Source organism: Pseudophryne corroboree, chromosome 7 (assembly GCF_028390025.1).
Source record: "Pseudophryne corroboree isolate aPseCor3 chromosome 7, aPseCor3.hap2, whole genome shotgun sequence".
In the NCBI taxonomy this organism is placed as follows: Eukaryota; Metazoa; Chordata; class Amphibia; order Anura; family Myobatrachidae; genus Pseudophryne; species Pseudophryne corroboree.
This window is the reverse complement of record NC_086450.1, coordinates 425,950,667-425,969,644: the sequence shown is the minus strand read 5'-3', so window position 1 is coordinate 425,969,644 and position 18,978 is coordinate 425,950,667. Positions and strand designations below refer to the sequence as shown.

The 18,978-nt window shown below is 50.9% G+C and overlaps 1 protein-coding gene across 1 annotated transcript in view; it reads left to right on the top strand.

Moving 5' to 3' along the window:
• Window positions 1–18,978, top strand: part of PEMT (phosphatidylethanolamine N-methyltransferase) — a 445,039-nt gene that overhangs the window by 237,316 nt on the left and 188,745 nt on the right. Inside the window, exon 3 of the mRNA XM_063934839.1 lies at window positions 6,393–6,508. Coding sequence (XP_063790909.1) covers window positions 6,393–6,508 — 116 coding nt within the window. The remainder of the gene's footprint in view (window positions 1–6,392; window positions 6,509–18,978) is intronic.

The window sequence follows — 18,978 nt, the reverse complement described above, 5'->3', positions numbered from 1 at the left end:
TATATTTTTGGGTTGTGGGAGGACACTGGAGTACCCGGAGGAAACCCACGCAAGCACGGGGAGAATATACAAACTCCACACAGTTAGAGGCAATGGTGGGAATTGGACCCATGACCTCAGTGCTGTGAGGTAGTAATGCTAACCATTACACTGTCCGTGCTGCCCTAGTATAACAATCATGTTGTAGAAATAATTAGGATAGCAGGTTTAAATAAATATCTAAGTCCCCTCAGTTCCTATGTCCATTCTGCTGTAACATGAGTCACACATAGAAACAATAAAATGTAACTACTAAGGGGGGTATCCAATTAGCTCTGATGCTGTTTTGGCCGATAAAAAAACGTTCGATTATCACTGATGGTCATTATTGTTGTATCCAATTAGAGGCTAATTTTTATCAGCCGTAATTGGACCCGCGATCGTGTGATAACACACGGGAATAAGTCCCCGATCCCACAGCAGGACACTATTCAGATTATGCTTCGGGTGCCTGAGGCACCCAACGCGTAATCCCCAATAAGTGCCGTCATCAGGGGAAAGAGCCCGTCGCATCGGGGCTAATTGGATACCACTCTGAGTTCTGCTTCTAAGCATTAATCATGACTACCTACATCATATATTATTATTTTTAAAATGTTGAATTTCAGCTTCGTTTTTGTGGGTGGTGCATTTACACTTCTAAAAATGAACATGAGATGTAACATGAGTCAAATTGAATGACCCAGGCCCATTTTCGGTATATGTACAGTAGTATGGTTCTGGCATTTCCGGTATATGTACTATGGATCCGGCCTTTTCTTTATATTAAGCGTGAAACCAGTTTTTACCTTCCCTAAAATAAATGTGCTGACTAATAAACCTCAAATCAAAGACCGTTAAATCATCTACTGTACACTGTAAAGTTGTCCTAATATCTGGTGGTACCATAATTACTGATGGAGATCATGGGGTAGAGGCCCATCCCGTCTGAAGCACTAGTTGGTTGGTGCTATTGAAAGATGCTGTTTCGGTTGTATTAGGGGGGCTTTTAAAGTCTTGTGATCTATATGCTGTAACATTTTTTTGTTAGCCCATTTTGCACACTGCAGGTAAATCCGCGCCTCTTCCCTCTTCATGGGGTAACACCAGTAGGATTTTACCAGCTGTAAAAAACCTTATTTTTTTTTACTATCTATGCATAGCCTCCAACTGTACCGATTTAGCCGATACAGTACCGTTTTTAAAGGTCTGTACCAGCTAAAAACCCCTGTACCGTTTGTACCGGTTTCTGGCATTTGTACCGGTAATTGGAGCTGTCCGTCCGGATTTCTTACAAGAGCTGCGGGGTCACGGACTTCCGCAGCTCTGTAGTTACTACCAGGTGGCTCCTCCCCCCTCACCTTCCGTGGCTGCCTGGAGTGTCTGATCTGTGTGTGTACTGAGCCTCACAGCGCTGGTGTAATGACATCATCACGCTAGCGCCAGTGTAGACAGAGGAGAATTTGGGAAGTGCATAGGAACCGGCAGTGATTTGTACACTTTACAGTTCATCTCTTATATATCACTGGGTGTATGGTGCCAGGCGGCGCTAGCTGGTTACTGTTGATATGTAACCGTAATTAGCCAGCGCAGGATGGTCCCCAGCCACCGGTGATATATAGAGATGAACTTTAAATAACACAGTAACCGGCCAGCAACGGCATAGAGATGAACTCAAAAGTTTAGAACCTCTTTACCCGAGGCCACACACCCTTACCAGTGGTGGCCCCGCCTCCTTGCCTCATCTGTACCGATTTTTTACTGGGAAATGTTGGAGAATATGTCTATGGTCTGGAAGCCTGCCAACATTCTTTTATTTTATTTTTTAATTCCCTACAGTAAAAAATTCCCACATGACACAAATTTGGTTAATAAAACCAAGTCCAGCGTGCAGAAAGTGCAATTTAAGCTGGGCATACGCTACACAGTTATCTGGCAGAGGATCTGTACAATCTGGCTGGTTAGAATGAAAATCTGGCAGTGGATTGGAGCAAATAACAGTCAACCATTTGCTACCAAACACTGGAAACTGATAAAAACAGTTGTTCAGACAAATTGGTTAAATCGATGATTCAACCAGTTTGCCTGAAATAGTTTTTGTCCATTTATATAGTGTCCGTAATGATATAGTATCCGTAATTGTATAGTGTATGTTCAGACTTTGCAACTAATGCAGCATATTTACAAAGTGCACTGTACATGACTGAATATGCAAATATATGTTCCTATGCCAGTATAAAATAGAATACATAGCATGCACATTGTGGTATAAAGGATATTATATTTAAGCATATAAATATATAATGCGTCAGATCCGCATGTATGGTAGAACTGACATAGATAAGGCACAAGGGGAGGTTTGTGGATTACAGATTATGGGGAGTATTCAATTAGTGCCGTTTTTTCCACTGGCACTTTTTGCCTGTTTTTAGGTCGAATTTACGTTCGACCTATTCAATGCCCGTGCCGTTACTTTTGACTGGTCGAAAAATCCGGCACTGTCGAAAACCACGTGTATCAGAGAATTCGCCGCTGATGCGCGTGTTTTGCCAAATTCGCTGGCGTTTTTGGCGCAATTTTCACCCATGCCAATTCGACAAAAAAAAAAAAAATGAAACGGCATGGGCGAAAATGGATTAAAAACCTGGCGAAAATGCCCGCAATTGAATACCCTGTGTCCAGTGCTTAAAGTGGTCCTAGAGAGGTGGTGGAACTCACCCCCCTCCCCACGGTGCCCACGTAATAAAGGTATTGCGCGCGCCGCAAAAAGGGGGTGTGGCCTCAAAAAGAAAGGGGCGTGGTCACACAATATTAATAATGCCCACAGTAGTAGTACCCAAGTGGAAATTTTGAAGTGGGGGTATGGAAAAGTGAAGGGTGCAATTATGTGCGCGCCGAAGGCGCGCGCACTCCTGACAAGGGGGCGTGGCCACGCAAAAGGGGGCGTGCCCTTCAGTGTAGTTTACCACACCATATACCCCTTATACACATTATGCACCACAATAGTAGGACCCCTTTCACATTATACCTCACAGTATGAGCCGAAATTCACATTTATACCACACAGTATGAGCCACATTCATATTACACCACACAGTATGAGCCAAATTCACATTACACCACACAGTATGAGCCAAATTCACATTACACCACACGGTATGAGCCGAAATTCACATTACACCACACAGTATGAGCCGAAATTCACATTATAGCACACGGTATGAGCCGAAATTCACATTATAGCACACGGTATGAGCCGAAATTCACATTATAGAGTGACAGGGAGAGTGACAGCAGGGACATGGAAAGTGACAGCAGGGACATGGAAAGTGACAGCAAGGGAATACAGTAGGGACTAGGGAGAGAGAAAGGCAAGCAGGTTAGATTACCTGTTTAGCAGCGGCGGTGGTCTGCGGTGCTGTGGATGAGTAGGCTGTGGTAGGCGTGACGTGGAGGAGGCTGTGGGCCTCGGAGATAGTGCGGAGGAGGAGGCTGTGGGTGCGCAGAGGTCCGAGGGCGGGGCGGCAGAAGAGGCTGAGGGCGGGTGCAGTGGATCTGGAACCAGGCTGGCTTTATTATCCCTGCCGCCGCATCGAGCTCCTGTGACCACGGTGCTAATATTTCAAAACTGCTGCGGACCGGCAGCCAATCAGCGACAGATTTGAACTAGTAGCGCCGCGGTCACAGGAGCTCGATGCAGCGGCAGGGATAATAAAGCCGGCCTGGTCCCAGATCCGCTGCAGCTGGGAGTCTGCAACCTCGGCTTCCAGTGCGGCGGCGATGGTAGGGGTGGAGCGACGGAGGGCGGACCGGGAACGCAGCTTCTTTGTCGGCCCATACAGTAATGCCCCCAGCAGTAGCACCCCTTATACAATGCCCACAGTAGTAGTGCCCCTTATGCAATGCCCCCAACAGTAGTGCCCCTTATGAAGTGCCCCCTTTACAATGCCCTCATTAGCTGTGCACCCCATCAGTAATGCCCTTAATGGTAATGCCCCTGTGTAGTATTGCCCCTAGTCGTTTAGCCCCTGTAGTTTAGCCCCAGTAGTCATGCCCATACTGGTAATGCCCCTGCAGTTATGACCCCAGCAATTTACTCCCCCCCCCCCCCCCCTTTAGTTTAGCCTCTGAGTGGTAATGCCCCCAGTAGTTTTGCCCTCATGTAGTTTGCCCCATGTAGTTTATCCCCCAGTGGTAATGCCCCCTGCAGTTGTGCCCCCAGTTGTTTAGCCCCTGTAGTTTAGCCCCAATGTAGTTTGCCAAAGTTAGTAATGTCCCCAGTAGTTTGCCCCCTTGTAGTTATACCCCCAGTAGTTTAGCTCCTGTAATTATGCCCCCTTGTAGTTTAGCCCCCAGTAGTAATGCTGCCAGTAGTTTGCCCCTTTGTAGTTTGCCCCCTTGTAGTAATGCCCCCAGTAGTTTGCCCCTTGTAGTTTGCCCCAGCAGTAAAGCCCCCCAGTAGTTTGCCCCCAGTAGTTTGCCCCTCTGTAGTTTGCCCCTCTGTAGTTTGCCCCAGTAGTAAAGCCCCCCAGTAGTTTGCCCCTCTGTAGTTTGCCCCAGTAGTAAAGCCCCCCAGTAGTTTTGCCCCTCTGTAGTTTGCCCCAGTAGTAAAGCCCCCCAGTAGTAAAAGCCCCCCAGTAACTAGCCCCCAGTAGAAACGCCGCTAGTGGTACACATATAGGAGGGAGGGGGGGGGGGAGCACCATACTTACCAAGCCCCGCTCCCGCCGCAGTCCTCTCTCGCCGCCCGCTCCTCGGCACTATGGGAGAGACGTCATGACGTCTCTCCCATAGCGCGCACTGACAGAGCCGGAAGCCGGAGCTCAGTACTGAGCTCCGGCTGCCGCTGCGGAGAGGGAGACGGGCGCCCGCTGGTAACGCGATCTCAGTGGGCGACCGGCATCTCCCTGCAGCGCCGCCCGGGACATCGGGTTAGGTGAGCCGGGGGAGGCGGAACTGCGTTCCGTCTCCTGGTGGAACTGACGGAACGCAGTTCCGCCCCGTTCCGGCTCACTTTAACCCCTGCCTGTGTCAAATTAGTGCCATTTTTTTCGACTGCTTGAAAAAATCGGCACTTAATTGAATACCCCTCTATATCACTGTTTGTCATTCAGACATCTCATAACTCAATAAGAGAGTACTCCAACTCTTTCTTTCCATGTGTGTGTGTGGTTAACTACTTAAAAGCAAGGCTAGGGGTAGGCAACCTTCGACACGCCTGCTGTTCCCGAACTACACATCCCAGCATGTCGTGCCACAGGTATAGCATGCTTTAACATCAATACTACGGCAGGGCATGCAGGGATGTGTAGTTCCACTGAAGCTGGAGTGCTACAAATTGCCTACCCCTGAATTATACCATAGTCCAGGCCTAGCCAGCCTCTGGCTCTCCAGCTGTTGTGATAATACACATCCCAGCATGCCCTTTCACAGGTTTAGCAGTCCCTAATAGCAAAACTGTGGCATGTCATGCTGGGACTTTCACATCAGCTGGAAAACATTATGGGTTTAAATCATACATGCCGACATCCTGGCTGCTCTCTCCGGGAGAGAGCAGCCAGGTCGGCTCAGCAGGGGGGCGGGGCGGGGTTAGGACACGGATAGGGGGCGGGGCGGAGGCAAAACGGGGCGGGCGGAACAGGGGAGGGGTTATCACGGCACTTCATTTAAGCCACGCCCCCTGCTATGTAATGCCGCGATTACCGGCATTATACAGCAGGGGGCGTTGCTATGATGACGCGATTCAGCAAGAATCGCGTCATCGACTGCCCGGACCGCCCGCTTTACTCACTAAGTGGGCGGCCGGGCAGGGGGGGCCCTAAAAAATCGGGAGACTTGCCTGCTCTTCCGGGGGGGCGGGAGGGTCACCCGATTTTCGGGAGCCTCCCGCCCATTCCGGGAGAGTAGGCAAGTATGGTTTAAATCTTAACCTGCATGAGTTTAAATCTTAATCTAGTTTTTTAATGTATCCTCATCACAGGGGCGATTCTAGAGAGGAGAAGGCCTGTGTGCAGGCTCCATCTTGCCCCCCACCTCTCTAGCTGGCCACAGTGCTTAGCTCTGGGCACCTAGCGAAAATCCCAGAGTCTACAGCGCATGCACAGTTCTCCGGGAAAATGGCGCTGTGCCCATTTTCCAAGTGATTTCTGCAGCAGTGCTGCTGTGCCGCGGGACTCCAGAGGATGAGTATTGAAAATAATGGGTGCAGGGCGTACGATGTGGGCCCGTGTGACACCAATGTCTCATCAGGATAATTCCTCCCTCACTGGACAACTGCATTAGGTCTTTTTTAAGTATGAAACGACAATGTATTTCACTTTAGCACAAGACAGGTCTTTGTGAGCCATTCTAACAAGAGTCACTGTCCCCTGCAGGTGGCGAGATGGGAGTACAGGACACGAGCGCTCTCTAGGTTCTTCAGGTCTCCGTACGTTGCGTGCTACAGCCTGGGGACCATTCTTATCTTTCTAGCAATCTACAGAAGTCACTGGTAAGTTGCTGCTACTCTTACCTGTCTGATGGGAGGAGGTGCAGGATCTTTTCTATCATACTGCATGTGAATCGGGGAATCATGCATTCATTATGAAGTTTACTTGCAGCGGTTCCCAATCCCCAGTACTTAAGGCACCCTAACAATCCAGGTTTTAAGGATATCCATGCTTGGTTAAATCAAGTTGGTTTACTGTGGGTGGTCTTCAGTATGCCGACTGACGGGATCCCGGCGCACAGTATACCGGCGCCGGGATCCCGACAGCCGGCATACCGACACTTATTCTCCCTCGTGGGGGTCCACGACCCCCCTGGAGGGAGAATAAAATAGTGTGGCGCGCGTAGCGTGCCCGCAAGGGGCTCATTTGCGCTCGCCACACTGTCGGTAAGCCGGCGGTCGGGCTCCCAGCGCCGGCATGCTGGTCGCCGGGAGCCCGACCGCCGGCATATCGTAGTGAACCCGTTTACTGTATGTGATGCTAAAATATTTGTTTGGATCTTTCACCATTTTGTAATGCATTAGAACACTATTCATCTCCTATATAATTGCCCAGATCTGTCACTCTGTGACTGTGTGGATAACGCTGGGCGTGGCTAGGAGCTCTCATTGGGTTAGCAGCAGCTCTGTCACGCCCTGTCCACAGCTGATTGGGCGAGAAACGCCCTCCCACACAGGTTACATCCAATGGGAGGCTCTGTCCTTTGGCTGCTGTGTGTTCCCAGAGCAGGATTAACAGTGGGGCTGATGGAGCTGCAGCTCCAGGCCCACACCCCAAAATAGGCCCACTGCATCTGCAGCAACATACCCTCCAACAATTTACACACAAAAATCGATACAAATTCGAAAAGGGGGCGTGACCACGGGTACACCGGCGTGGTCACGCCCCTTTTCCTATATGTTCAATGGAAGTTTGAAGAGCCAGAAATCGGTACAGACCATAAAAAAAGGTCCTGTACCTGCCAAAAAGGTGCAGCTGGAGGGTATGCCACTGCATCTGCAGCAAGTCTCTGTCCTGTAGATAGGGGAAAAAACAACCTTTTACTGCAGCGTCCTATGGGGGTCATTCTGACCTGATCGCTCGCTGCACTTCATCGCGGCGATCAGGTCAGAACTGCACATGCGCCAGCCACCCAGTGCGCCGGCACATGGCTGACAGCCGACGGCTGTCGTTGCCTAGCGATCACCTCTGCCTGATTGACAGGCAGAGGTGGTTGCTGGGCGGGAGGGGGCAGCACGGCGGCATTTGCCCTCCGTTTTGTGGGCACGGTCCGGCCAACGCAGGGGTGGCAGGACTGTGAGGTGGAAGGGCCGCAGCGGCTGTGTGACGTCACGTGCAGCTGCTGCGACCCAGGCAGCGACGAGTAACTTCCGGCCAGCCGCATGAGCTGCGCTGGCTGGGAGTTACTCTTCAAGTACAAAAGCATCGCCGCTGTGCGATGCTTTTGTACTTGTGCGACGGGAGGGGGGGGGGGGGAGGGCTTGACATGCGGGGCGGACTTGCCCTGTGCTGGGCGTCCCCCCGCATGTCAGTGTAAGTGATCGTAGCTGTGCTAAATTTCAGGTCGGAATGACCCCCTATGTCCTGCTGCCAGTCCGCCTGCCCCCTCCGGCATCGACAATCCCCACTCCTTAGCTGCGGCGCACGTGGAACAAAAGCTGCTGCGGCCACCGACATAGATGTGTATGAAGCGGCGCCGCGGAAGGTTTTCATAGCCCTCCCAGCGCCGCATACTCTCTGAGCCCCGGAGCCTCCTCTGCGCGTGATGTCACAGAACTGCCTCCCCGTCACAGCTGCACCCAGATCCCCAGAGGCCCTGACTCCGCAACACAGCACCTTGTCGGCCGGCCTGGAAGCCTTGAGATGGCTAATGTAACGGATAGAGTGGGTAATATCACGGAGGGTAATGTCTGGACGCTGAATCAATGTAAAAGGCAGCGGTGCAAGTATGCGGGTACCCTTAAGAATATGGCAGCGGGTACGCAGTACCACCTGCCACACACTTTGCCATCACCACAATTATAATGTGCCACAAAGCAACAAGATCATGGTGCTTGGCAGCATGCGGCTCCTCCCACTTTGTCAGGGTTACTGGGAGTGCTACAGTGGCTGTATTTTCCTGTTATAATGGAGGCATTACTATATATTGTTAGTAAATTGGGGGCAATACTATATATTTCTATTATACTGGAGGTATCACTATATATTTCTATTATGCTGGAGGCATTACTATATATTTTTAGCCTTGCCTCCAGATTCCCCCCAAAAAAGGGGCTGTGTTATGTGGCCACGCCGCTCGTGTCATGTAGCCACTCCCACTAGCAGTATGTGGTCACGCCCCTCACAACACATGGCCACACCCATTTTTCGGCACTCCGTACCACTAAGAAAATATTTCTACTTGCACCACTGGTAAAAGGTGACAGTGCAGTGTCACTGAAACTGCACAGCACTCTCACCTTTTACATTGATTCAGCGAGTCAGTCAGTTCTGCCAGCCAGTCACTATTGTTAGCGCCGGTGTCCCAACGCACCGCATTACAGGGAATTATACACACTAAATAAACTACAGCTCCCAGCAACCCTTAGCACCGAAGCATTCAGGCGCTGAGGGCTGCTGGGAGCTGTAGTTTATTGAGTGCATCTTCTTTCCTGTAATGCGGCGCGTTGGGACACCGGCGCTAACAATAGTGACTGGCTGCTGTGCGAGTCTCCGGGAGAGCCACTGCCAAAGGGAGGACAGCAGCCTAGCTGCTTCCAGAAGGAGAAGCATTACCTGCCCCTCCCCCACTCACAGTACCTCCGGGCCCCATCCGCGGCACCCGCACACCTCCCTCCACCACCCACGGTAGCTCCGGGCCCCCTCCCCCACTCGCAGCACCTCTGCACCCGCCCCTACCCACCCGGCACCATCCTCCCCCTCCCTCACCTGCACCACCCCTGCAACCACCTAGTTAATGTATATTGTGTGTGGCTTACCTCTGCTTGGCTATAGCAGGTTCTCCTTAGTGCCTGTGGTTACAGTATATGCAAATAAAACACAGGAACCAGATTCAGCCGGTATTCTAGGTAGTGCAAAGACACAGATGCCCTTCCATTTGTAGCGCATAGAAAATATAGTACTGGCAATTATTTCTGTTATCACGCAGCCATGTAGCCATGTTGTTGTTATTATTTGTTTATTTCTCTTACACCCCAGTTTAGCTTTTATATGGGTCCACTTTTAAGCATTTTGTCCGCAGTTGTACACTTGCTGCATCTCGCCCAGTGGGTGCTACGTCCCATGTATCTCATGTGGACTGATCTCTGTAACCTGTAGTAAAACAATCTCGTGTTTTTAAATCCTGTCAATAGGGCATAGCACATAGGCTTGGTGCACACTAGAGAATTGCTATAGGAGAGTAGGACTTTCCCCTGCCCACATACTTTCATTTTCTAATGCGCATGTGTGCACAGAGCCTACGCCCATTCATTAAGTCCATCTCTTGTCCTGGCCTGGTATAGAAAAAAAACAGAGTGTAAATATGAGGAGCGCTTGTGAACAATTAAAACTGAGCTATATATGAAAAAGTTAAATATAAAACTGTGTATCAAATTGTATATCAATGAATAGGTTTAAAAAAGCAAAACCTGTAAGAGAAATAATAAATGTTTATGGCTCCTTTTTGAATGGTTGGAGAGTAGTAAGTCCAGCCAATCAAAAAGAAGCTGTAAACATTTATTATTTCTTTTACAGGTATTGCTTTTTTAAACATATTCGTTGATATACAATTTGATTCACAGTTTTATATTTAACTACTTCATATATAGCTCGGTTTTAATTGTTCACAAGCGCTCCTCATATTTACACTTTCTTTTATTTATTAAAAAAGGATCTGCTATTTACATTACATTTCAATTAGCGCAGAATATTCTTTTAGACCTTTATAGAAGAAAACAGAGCAGCACCTGGATATGTTTATACCCGGGGCTGGGCACTTTGATATGTTAGGCTAGGTACATATTAAACGATGTGTACCCTGCGCAATCTTGTTAGCAAAGGGACCTGGCGGAGGCAAGTGCATACACTCTTCCCAATGCCAGCAGCGACGAGTGACGGGGAGGGGGGAAGGGGAGGGGGTATTCCGGGATCCATACTGCATTTGGTAGCAAGGCCCTCGCTGACTATGTCGTCCAATGTGCCTGCAGGTCCAATGGAGGATGTTGCTAATGACGCATGGGAGCACGCATCGTCAGCGACATAGTGCATACACACTAGACGATATCGTGAACGATGTGTCTGAATCAGGCATATCGTCCACATTATCGTATAGTGTGTAACCGGCTTTAGGCTGACTCCCCGCAGGGGAACATGTGAATGACATGAATGTACAGTGTGCGGCGGCCGGACTTCCCGCAGGGGAACATGTGAATGACATGAATGTATAGTCTGCATTGGCCGGACTTCCCGCAGGGGAGCATGTGAATGACATGAATGTACAGTGTGCGGCGGCCGGACTTCCCGCTGGGGAACATGTGAATGACATGAATGTACAGTGTGCGGCGGCCGGACTTCCCGCAGGGGAACATGTGAATGACATGAATCTACAGTGTGCGGCGGCCTGACTTCCCACATGGGAACATGGGAATGACATGAATGTACAGTGTGCGGCGGCCGGACTTCCCACATGGGAACATGGGAATGACATGAATGTACAGTGTGTAGCAGCCTGACTTCCCGCATGGGAACATGTGAATGACATGAATCTACAGTGTGCGGCGGCCTGACTTCCCGCAGGGGAACATGTGGGTGACATGAATGTACAGTGTGCGGCGGCCGGACTTCCCGCAGGGGAACATGTGGGTGACATGAATGTGCGGTGGCTGGACTTCCCGCAGGGGAACATGTGAATGACATGAATGTATAGTGTGCGGCGGCCGGACTTCCCGCAGTGGAACATGTGAATGAAATGAATGTGCAGTGTGCGGCGGCCGGACTTCCCGCAGGGGAACATGTGAATGACATGAATGTACAGTGTGTAGCAGCCTGACTTCCCGCATGGGAACATGTGAATGACATGAATCTACAGTGTGCGGCGGCCTGACTTCCCGCAGGGGAACATGTGGGTGACATGAATGTACAGTGTGCGGCGGCCGGACTTCCCGCAGGGGAACATGTGGGTGACATGAATGTGCGGTGGCTGGACTTCCCGCAGGGGAACATGTGAATGACATGAATGTACAGTGTGCAGTGGCCGGACTTCCCGCAGTGGAACATGTGAATGAAATGAATGTACAGTGTGTAGCAGCCTGACTTCCCGCAGGGGAACATGTGAATGACATGAATCTACAGTGTGTAGCAGCCTGACTTCCCGCATGGGAACATGTGAATGAAATAAATGTGCAGTGTGCGGCGGCCGGACTTCCCGCAGGGGAACATGTGAATGACATGAATGTGTGGTGGCTGGACTTCCCGCAGGGGAACATGTGAATGACATGAATGTACAGTGTGCGGCGGCCGGACTTCCCACAGGGGAACATGTGGGTGACATGAATGTGCGGCGGCCGGACTTCCCACAGGGGAACATGTGGGTGACATGAATGTGCGGTGGCTGGACTTCCCGCAGGGGAACATGTGGGTGACATGAATGTGCGGTGGCTGGACTTCCCGCAGGGGAACATGTGAATGACATGAATGTGCGGCGGCCGGACTTCCCGCAGGGGAACATGTGGGTGACATGAATGTACAGTGTGCGGCGGCCGGACTTCCCGCAGGGGAACATGTGAATGACATGAATGTACAGTGTGCGGCGGCCGGACTTCCCACAGGGGAACATGTGGGTGACATGAATGTGCGGCGGCCGGACTTCCCACAGGGGAACATGTGGGTGACATGAATGTGCGGTGGCTGGACTTCCCGCAGGGGAACATGTGGGTGACATGAATGTGCGGTGGCTGGACTTCCCGCAGGGGAACATGTGAATGACATGAATGTGCGGCGGCCGGATTTCCCGCAGGGGAACATGTGGGTGACATGAATGTACAGTGTGCGGCGGCCGGACTTCCCGCAGGGGAACATGTGAATGACATGAATGTGCGGCGGCCGGACTTCCCGCAGGGGAACATGTGAATGACATGAATGTACAGTGTGCGGCGGCCGGACTTCCCGCAGGGGAACATGTGAATGACATGAATGTATAGTCTGCATAGGCCGGACTTCCCGCAGGGGAACATGTGAATGACATGAATGTACAGTAAGTAGCAGCCTGACTTCCCGCATGGGAACATGTGAATGACATGAATGTACAGTGTGTAGCAGCCTGACTTCCCGCAGGGGAACATGTGGGTGACATGAATGTACAGTGTGCGGCGGCCGGACTTCCCGCAGGGGAACATGTGGGTGACATGAATGTGCGGTGGCTGGACTTCCCGCAGGGGAACATGTGGGTGACATGAATGTGCGGTGGCTGGACTTCCCGCAGTGGAACATGTGAATGACATGAATGTACAGTGTGCGGCGGCCGGACTTCCCGCAGGGAAACATGTGAATGACATGAATGTGCGGCGGCCGGACTTCCCGCAGGGGAACATGTGAATGACATGAATGTACAGTGTGCGGCGGCTGGACTTCCCGCAGGGGAACATGTGAATGACATGAATGTACAGTGTGCGGCGGCCGGACTTCCCACAGGGGAACATGTGGGTGACATGAATGTGCGGCGGCCGGACTTCCCACAGGGGAACATGTGGGTGACATGAATGTGCGGTGGCTGGACTTCCCGCAGGGGAACATGTGGGTGACATGAATGTGCGGTGGCTGGACTTCCCGCAGGGGAACATGTGAATGACATGAATGTGCGGCGGCCGGACTTCCCGCAGGGGAACATGTGGGTGACATGAATGTACAGTGTGCGGCGGCCGGACTTCCCGCAGGGGAACATGTGAATGACATGAATGTGCGGCGGCCGGACTTCCCGCAGGGGAACATGTGAATGACATGAATGTACAGTGTGCGTCGGCCGGACTTCCCGCAGGGGAACATGTGAATGACATGAATGTACAGTGTGTAGCAGCCTGACTTCCCGCATGGGAACATGTGAATGACATGAATCTACAGTGTGCGGCGGCCTGACTTCCCGCAGGGGAACATGTGGGTGACATGAATGTACAGTGTGCGGCGGCCGGACTTCCCGCAGGGGAACATGTGGGTGACATGAATGTGCGGTGGCTGGACTTCCCGCAGGGGAACATGTGAATGACATGAATGTACAGTGTGCGGCGGCCGGACTTCCCGCAGTGGAACATGTGGGTGACATGAATGTGCGGTGGCTGGACTTCCCGCAGGGAAACATGTGAATGACATGAATGTGCGGCGGCCGGACTTCCCGCAGGGGAACATGTGAATGACATGAATGTACAGTGTGCGGCGGCCGGACTTCCCGCAGGGGAACATGTGAATGACATGAATGTACAGTGTGTAGCAGCCTGACTTCCCGCAGGGGAACTTGTGAATGACATGAATGTGCGGTGGCTGGACTTCCCGCAGAGGAACATGTGAATGACATGAATGTACAGTGTGCGGCGGCCGGACTTCCCACAGGTGAACATGTGGGTGACATGAATGTGCGGCGGCCGGACTTCCCACAGGGAAACATGTGGGTGACAAGAATGTGCGGTGGCTGGACTTCCAAAAGGGGAACATGTGGGTGACATGAATGTACAGTGTGCGGCGGCCGGACTTCCCACAGGGGAACATGTGGGTGACATGAATGTGCGGCGGCCGGACTTCCCACAGGGAAACATGTGGGTGACATGAATGTGCGGTGGCTGGACTTCCCACAGGGGAACATGTGGGTGACATGAATGTGCGGCGGCCGGACTTCCCACAGGGAAACATGTGGGTGACATGAATGTGCGGTGGCTGGACTTCCCACAGGGGAACATGTGGGTGACATGAATGTACAGTGTGCGGCGGCCGGACTTCCCACAGGGGAACATGTGGGTGACATGAATGTGCGGCGGCCGGACTTCCCACAGGGAAACATGTGGGTGACATGAATGTGCGGTGGCTGGACTTCCCACAGGGGAACATGTGGGTGACATGAATGTACAGTGTGCGGCGGCCGGACTTCCCACAGGGGAACATGTGGGTGACATGAACTGCACTATGAATCCAGTGCCAGACTTGATAGAGCCTCAGGGCCTGTAGGCGTGGCGATGGCGGGGAATATAGCGTGCCGGATATGTAGGCTGAACAATTTGTCCGTTATTTGCTTTGTATAACTTGTTGTTTATTGTCTAATAAGCTGCTATTTGGGGCTGTAGTATACATGGCCGGGCAGACCATCTGCGCACACTAAAACAAAACCATGATACTTTGCGGTATGCATTGAATGCTTTGCTAATGAAGCCCTTTGTGTGTTTCAGCTTCAGAATTCCTTCTAAAATCACCTCTTTACATGCCAGAATGAAGCTAGCCACCTGAGTATTAATGACTATGACCGCCCCGTGTACTGACATGCAGAAACATCCCGTGACATCACGAAGCCTCCATCTTTACGCATTTTGCTTCTGATTATGTGATCATTGCCAAATGCACGTCTGCCTACGCCAAATACTTATTTAAATAAATCCAAATCATTTTTAACAAGGAGAGAGAAGGGTAGAGGAAAGGGTGTGTGGGGAGGTTCTAGCTATCTGTATTGGTAATGGCAAGTGCACATTGAGATGTGGCTCATCCACAACTTACTGCAAGTCGCCCTAACTATTCTCCAGTTACATTTATTGTATAGTCTATAGCGGCATCACAGACGGGGGAGATCCTTCCCCAGGTAACAAGCTCTATATTGAATTATCTCCGGCTAATGAAACACTTGTGCCTTTAATCTTGTACCGAGTTTTGTGTTCAGCGTTCTGCCTCTGATTTACAATCACAACCATATCCTATGACAGTGACAGCGTGTCCAAAGATCGTTACATAATAATGGACCGGGCCATGTTGCAAGTTATCCCCCATTTCTTTTAAATAGATTTTCTAGCAAAAAAAAGATAATTATGCTTGACATATCTATTTGTTGTGTTGCCTGCAGCCAAGGAAACAAATGGATGCTTAAACCGTGCAGTCTGGTCTAGACAAAATATGGCTTGGTTGTCTCCTATCACCCCATCAGACAACACGTAACCGATGAGAGTGTTATCTCATTTACCACTATAGCAGACATTCCAGCTCACACTAGACATCTGCTGCCAGCCGGTCCCGTCTCACGCCAAAGCTGGAGCAGTGAGCTGGTGTTCTAGAACATTTTATGGATAACATGTCTAGATCGGAGCTGGGGAAAACCCAGGAGCCAGCTAGCCAATGTGCCTGCAAAAGTACTGATGGCCACTAACTCTGGGGAGTCATTTCCATTGAGGTCAAAGGACGCACATCAACCCTGGCTCCTTAAACGAAACTGTGTGCTCCTAGATTTAGGCAACAACGGTGGTGACCATGATGTATCGAGTATGGGTTTCCAAAAGCGAGCAACCCATTTTAAAGGGGGGATCACTGGACTAGAGAAGTTATAGCCTGCATTTATGCTTAACGTTCAGGGACCTTAACTCAAAAACTTCATCTTTCCCTTTGGCGAAGATCCTAGAATGGCCACACTACCGCTTTGTTATATGAAAGCTACAAAGTCACTGGATGGATCTATGTACTGTCACTGTCCCCTCCATTACTGCCCCAGACACCTGTGAAGTATTATACAGCAGAAAGAAGGTAACGCAGCCTTGCGGCGGGATGTTATGGAGTCTGAGATCACCGGAGGTGCGGGATGCCGGACGATTTGGGACTTTTTTTTTAAAGGGGCCATCACTTACAAGGCATGGTTTTGCCTTGCAAGTGTTTTCTCCTTTAAAAAAACCTCAGAGATTCTTGATCCTCTTTTTATTCCCATTGTATCAAGTATTTAGGCTGCTACATAGGGTATTGGGGCAGATGTATTAAGCCTGGAGAAGGGATAAAGAAGTGATAAAGCAGTGATAAGTGCAAGGTGATAACGCACCAGCCAATCAGCTCCAGTATGTAAATGTACATATTGGAGCTAATTGGCTGGTGCGTTATCACCTTGCACTTATCACTGCTTTATAACTTCTTTATCCCTTCTCCAGGCTTAATACATCTGCCCCAACAATGTATTTCATCTAGAGGCAGCTCTAATCTGTCTGTATTCATTTTGGAACCATACCAGGGAAAAATAAATGTGTTCTGTATCCAAGCATGATTCCAGATAAAACACCTGCATTGTAGTCAACAACAACCATGCTGTGTTTTTTATATATAGAACATCAATCTATTTATATAAACTTACTTCTGTCAAATTTTGATCCCTGTAAAATTAGGGCATCTCGTTGTTCATCTTTCTAATTTTTATTTTTACTTTATTTTACGTTGTGGATTAATATAAAACCAAAATCGGCACAACCTGTCTCCATGGAGGTATATGGCCCCTGTTGTGTCAAATTAGGCAATTAGGTTAAATGAGTATTTAATTACAGCCGATGTAGGAGCATAGGGTTTCTGGACAGATGCCGGCTGTTTGCTCTGACATGTTTCCGAGCTGTGTCATACATGAACCTGTCTCTCCTATTGGATCCACACGGAAGTGGGGTTTGCAGAGTATTGTGCGGCCGGGCTGCTGCCAGTTCCGTGCCAAGAAACAGATGGCAGTAAATACATTTGGTCCAACCTCCTAGGTGAAAGTTCTCGCATTCATTGTACTTGCAAATGTATGAACCCCCCCAAATGAGCCCACTAAAAAAAATTGTAACGCTGAGTAGGTTGGGGTAAATTATAAAGAAATGGGCAAGTAGACATTTTAGAGCAAATACAATTATTTAAGTATATAATACTAGGTGCTTCATCGCGCCCTACGGCCGCTCTTCACACCGTCGAAAGGGGCTACGCCCCCTTAACCCCTGCACGCCTTGCTGCGGTTCAATATTTGTATGAGTATTACCTGCATTTCTAGGTTTGTTAGTGGTTAAATATTGCACGACGAAAGTGCTTCCAATGGCGAAGGGGGCGTAGCCCCTTGCGACGGCGTGAACGGTGCCTGCAGAGCACGATGTACAGAATGTAGCGGGTGCGGGGGGGACCGCGGATGAGGCAGGGAGTATGTAGATGCTCCGAGTGGACGGGGAGGTGGATGCAGGTGTGGGGGGGAGGGGGTGTGGGACCTATACCTATGTCATTTTATTTGTAACAATATATAGGACACGGATAAGGATGTATGTGATATAGACATACCCGCATGAAGAGGTAAATGGTGTCATTAGACACAGAGGGAAGTGCTGGTACAATGCGGAGCAGGGGCAGCTGTGTCCTCTCTCTACACCGTACCATCCTTCAGGTGTAGCAACACGGACATGTTGCGCACGCAAGGTCTCCACGCGGCCGCAGGTGCACCAGTCCCATCTGCATGCACTATGTGCGCGCCCCCCTCAGGTGCAGTAGGAGGAGGGGGCGATGGCTGGAGCTGGTACCAGGGCCAATGGGCATGGACAGCGCGGTCATGTACCCGGTGCTGGGCTTGCGCCCTGCGCTTGCTGTGTGAGGGATAGGGAGGAGGCGGCAGAGCGGAGCATCACCGATATACCGGTAACTATGGGGGGCACAGCAGGCGGTTATGGCTCCTGTACTTTTGGTGAGGGTTTGTCAGGGAGGTATCAAGGAGCCAGTGGTATGGACCGTGTATAGGATACAGGGAGGTAGGGATGGGATACAGAGACACGGGGCGGTAGGGAGGGGATACAGAAACGCAGGGCCATAGGGAGGGGATACAGAAACGCAGAGCGGTAGGGAGGTGATACAGAGACGCAGAGCAGTAGGGAGGGGATACAGAGACGCAGAGCGGTAGGGAGGGGATACAGAGACACAGGGCGGTAGGGAGGGGATACAGAGACGCGGGGCGGTAGGGAGGGGATACAGAAACGCAGGGCCGTAGGGAGGGGATACAGAAACGCAGAGCGGTAGTGAGGTGATACAGAGACGCAGAGTGGTAGGGAAGGGGATACAGAGACACGGGGCGGTAGGGAGGGGATACAGAGAAGCAGAGCGGTAGGGAGGGTATACAGAGACGCAGGGCGGTAGGAAAGGGATACAGAGACGCAGAGCGGTAGGGAGGGGATACAAAGACACAGGGCGGTAGGGAGGGCACACAGACGCGGGGCGGTAGGGAGGGGATAGAGAGACGCAGGGCGGTAGGGAGGGGAAACAGAGACTCGGGGCGGTAGGGAGGGGATAGAGTGACGCGGGCCGGCAGGGAGGGGATAGAGAGAAGGGGGGCGGTAGGGAAGGGATAGAGAGACGCAGGGCGGCAGGGAGGGGATAGAGAGACGCAGGGCGGCAGGGAGGGGATACAGAGACGCAGGGCGGTAGGGAGGGGATACAGAGACGCAGGGCGGTAGGGAGGGGATAGAAAGAAGCGGGGTGGTAGGGTGGGGATACAGAG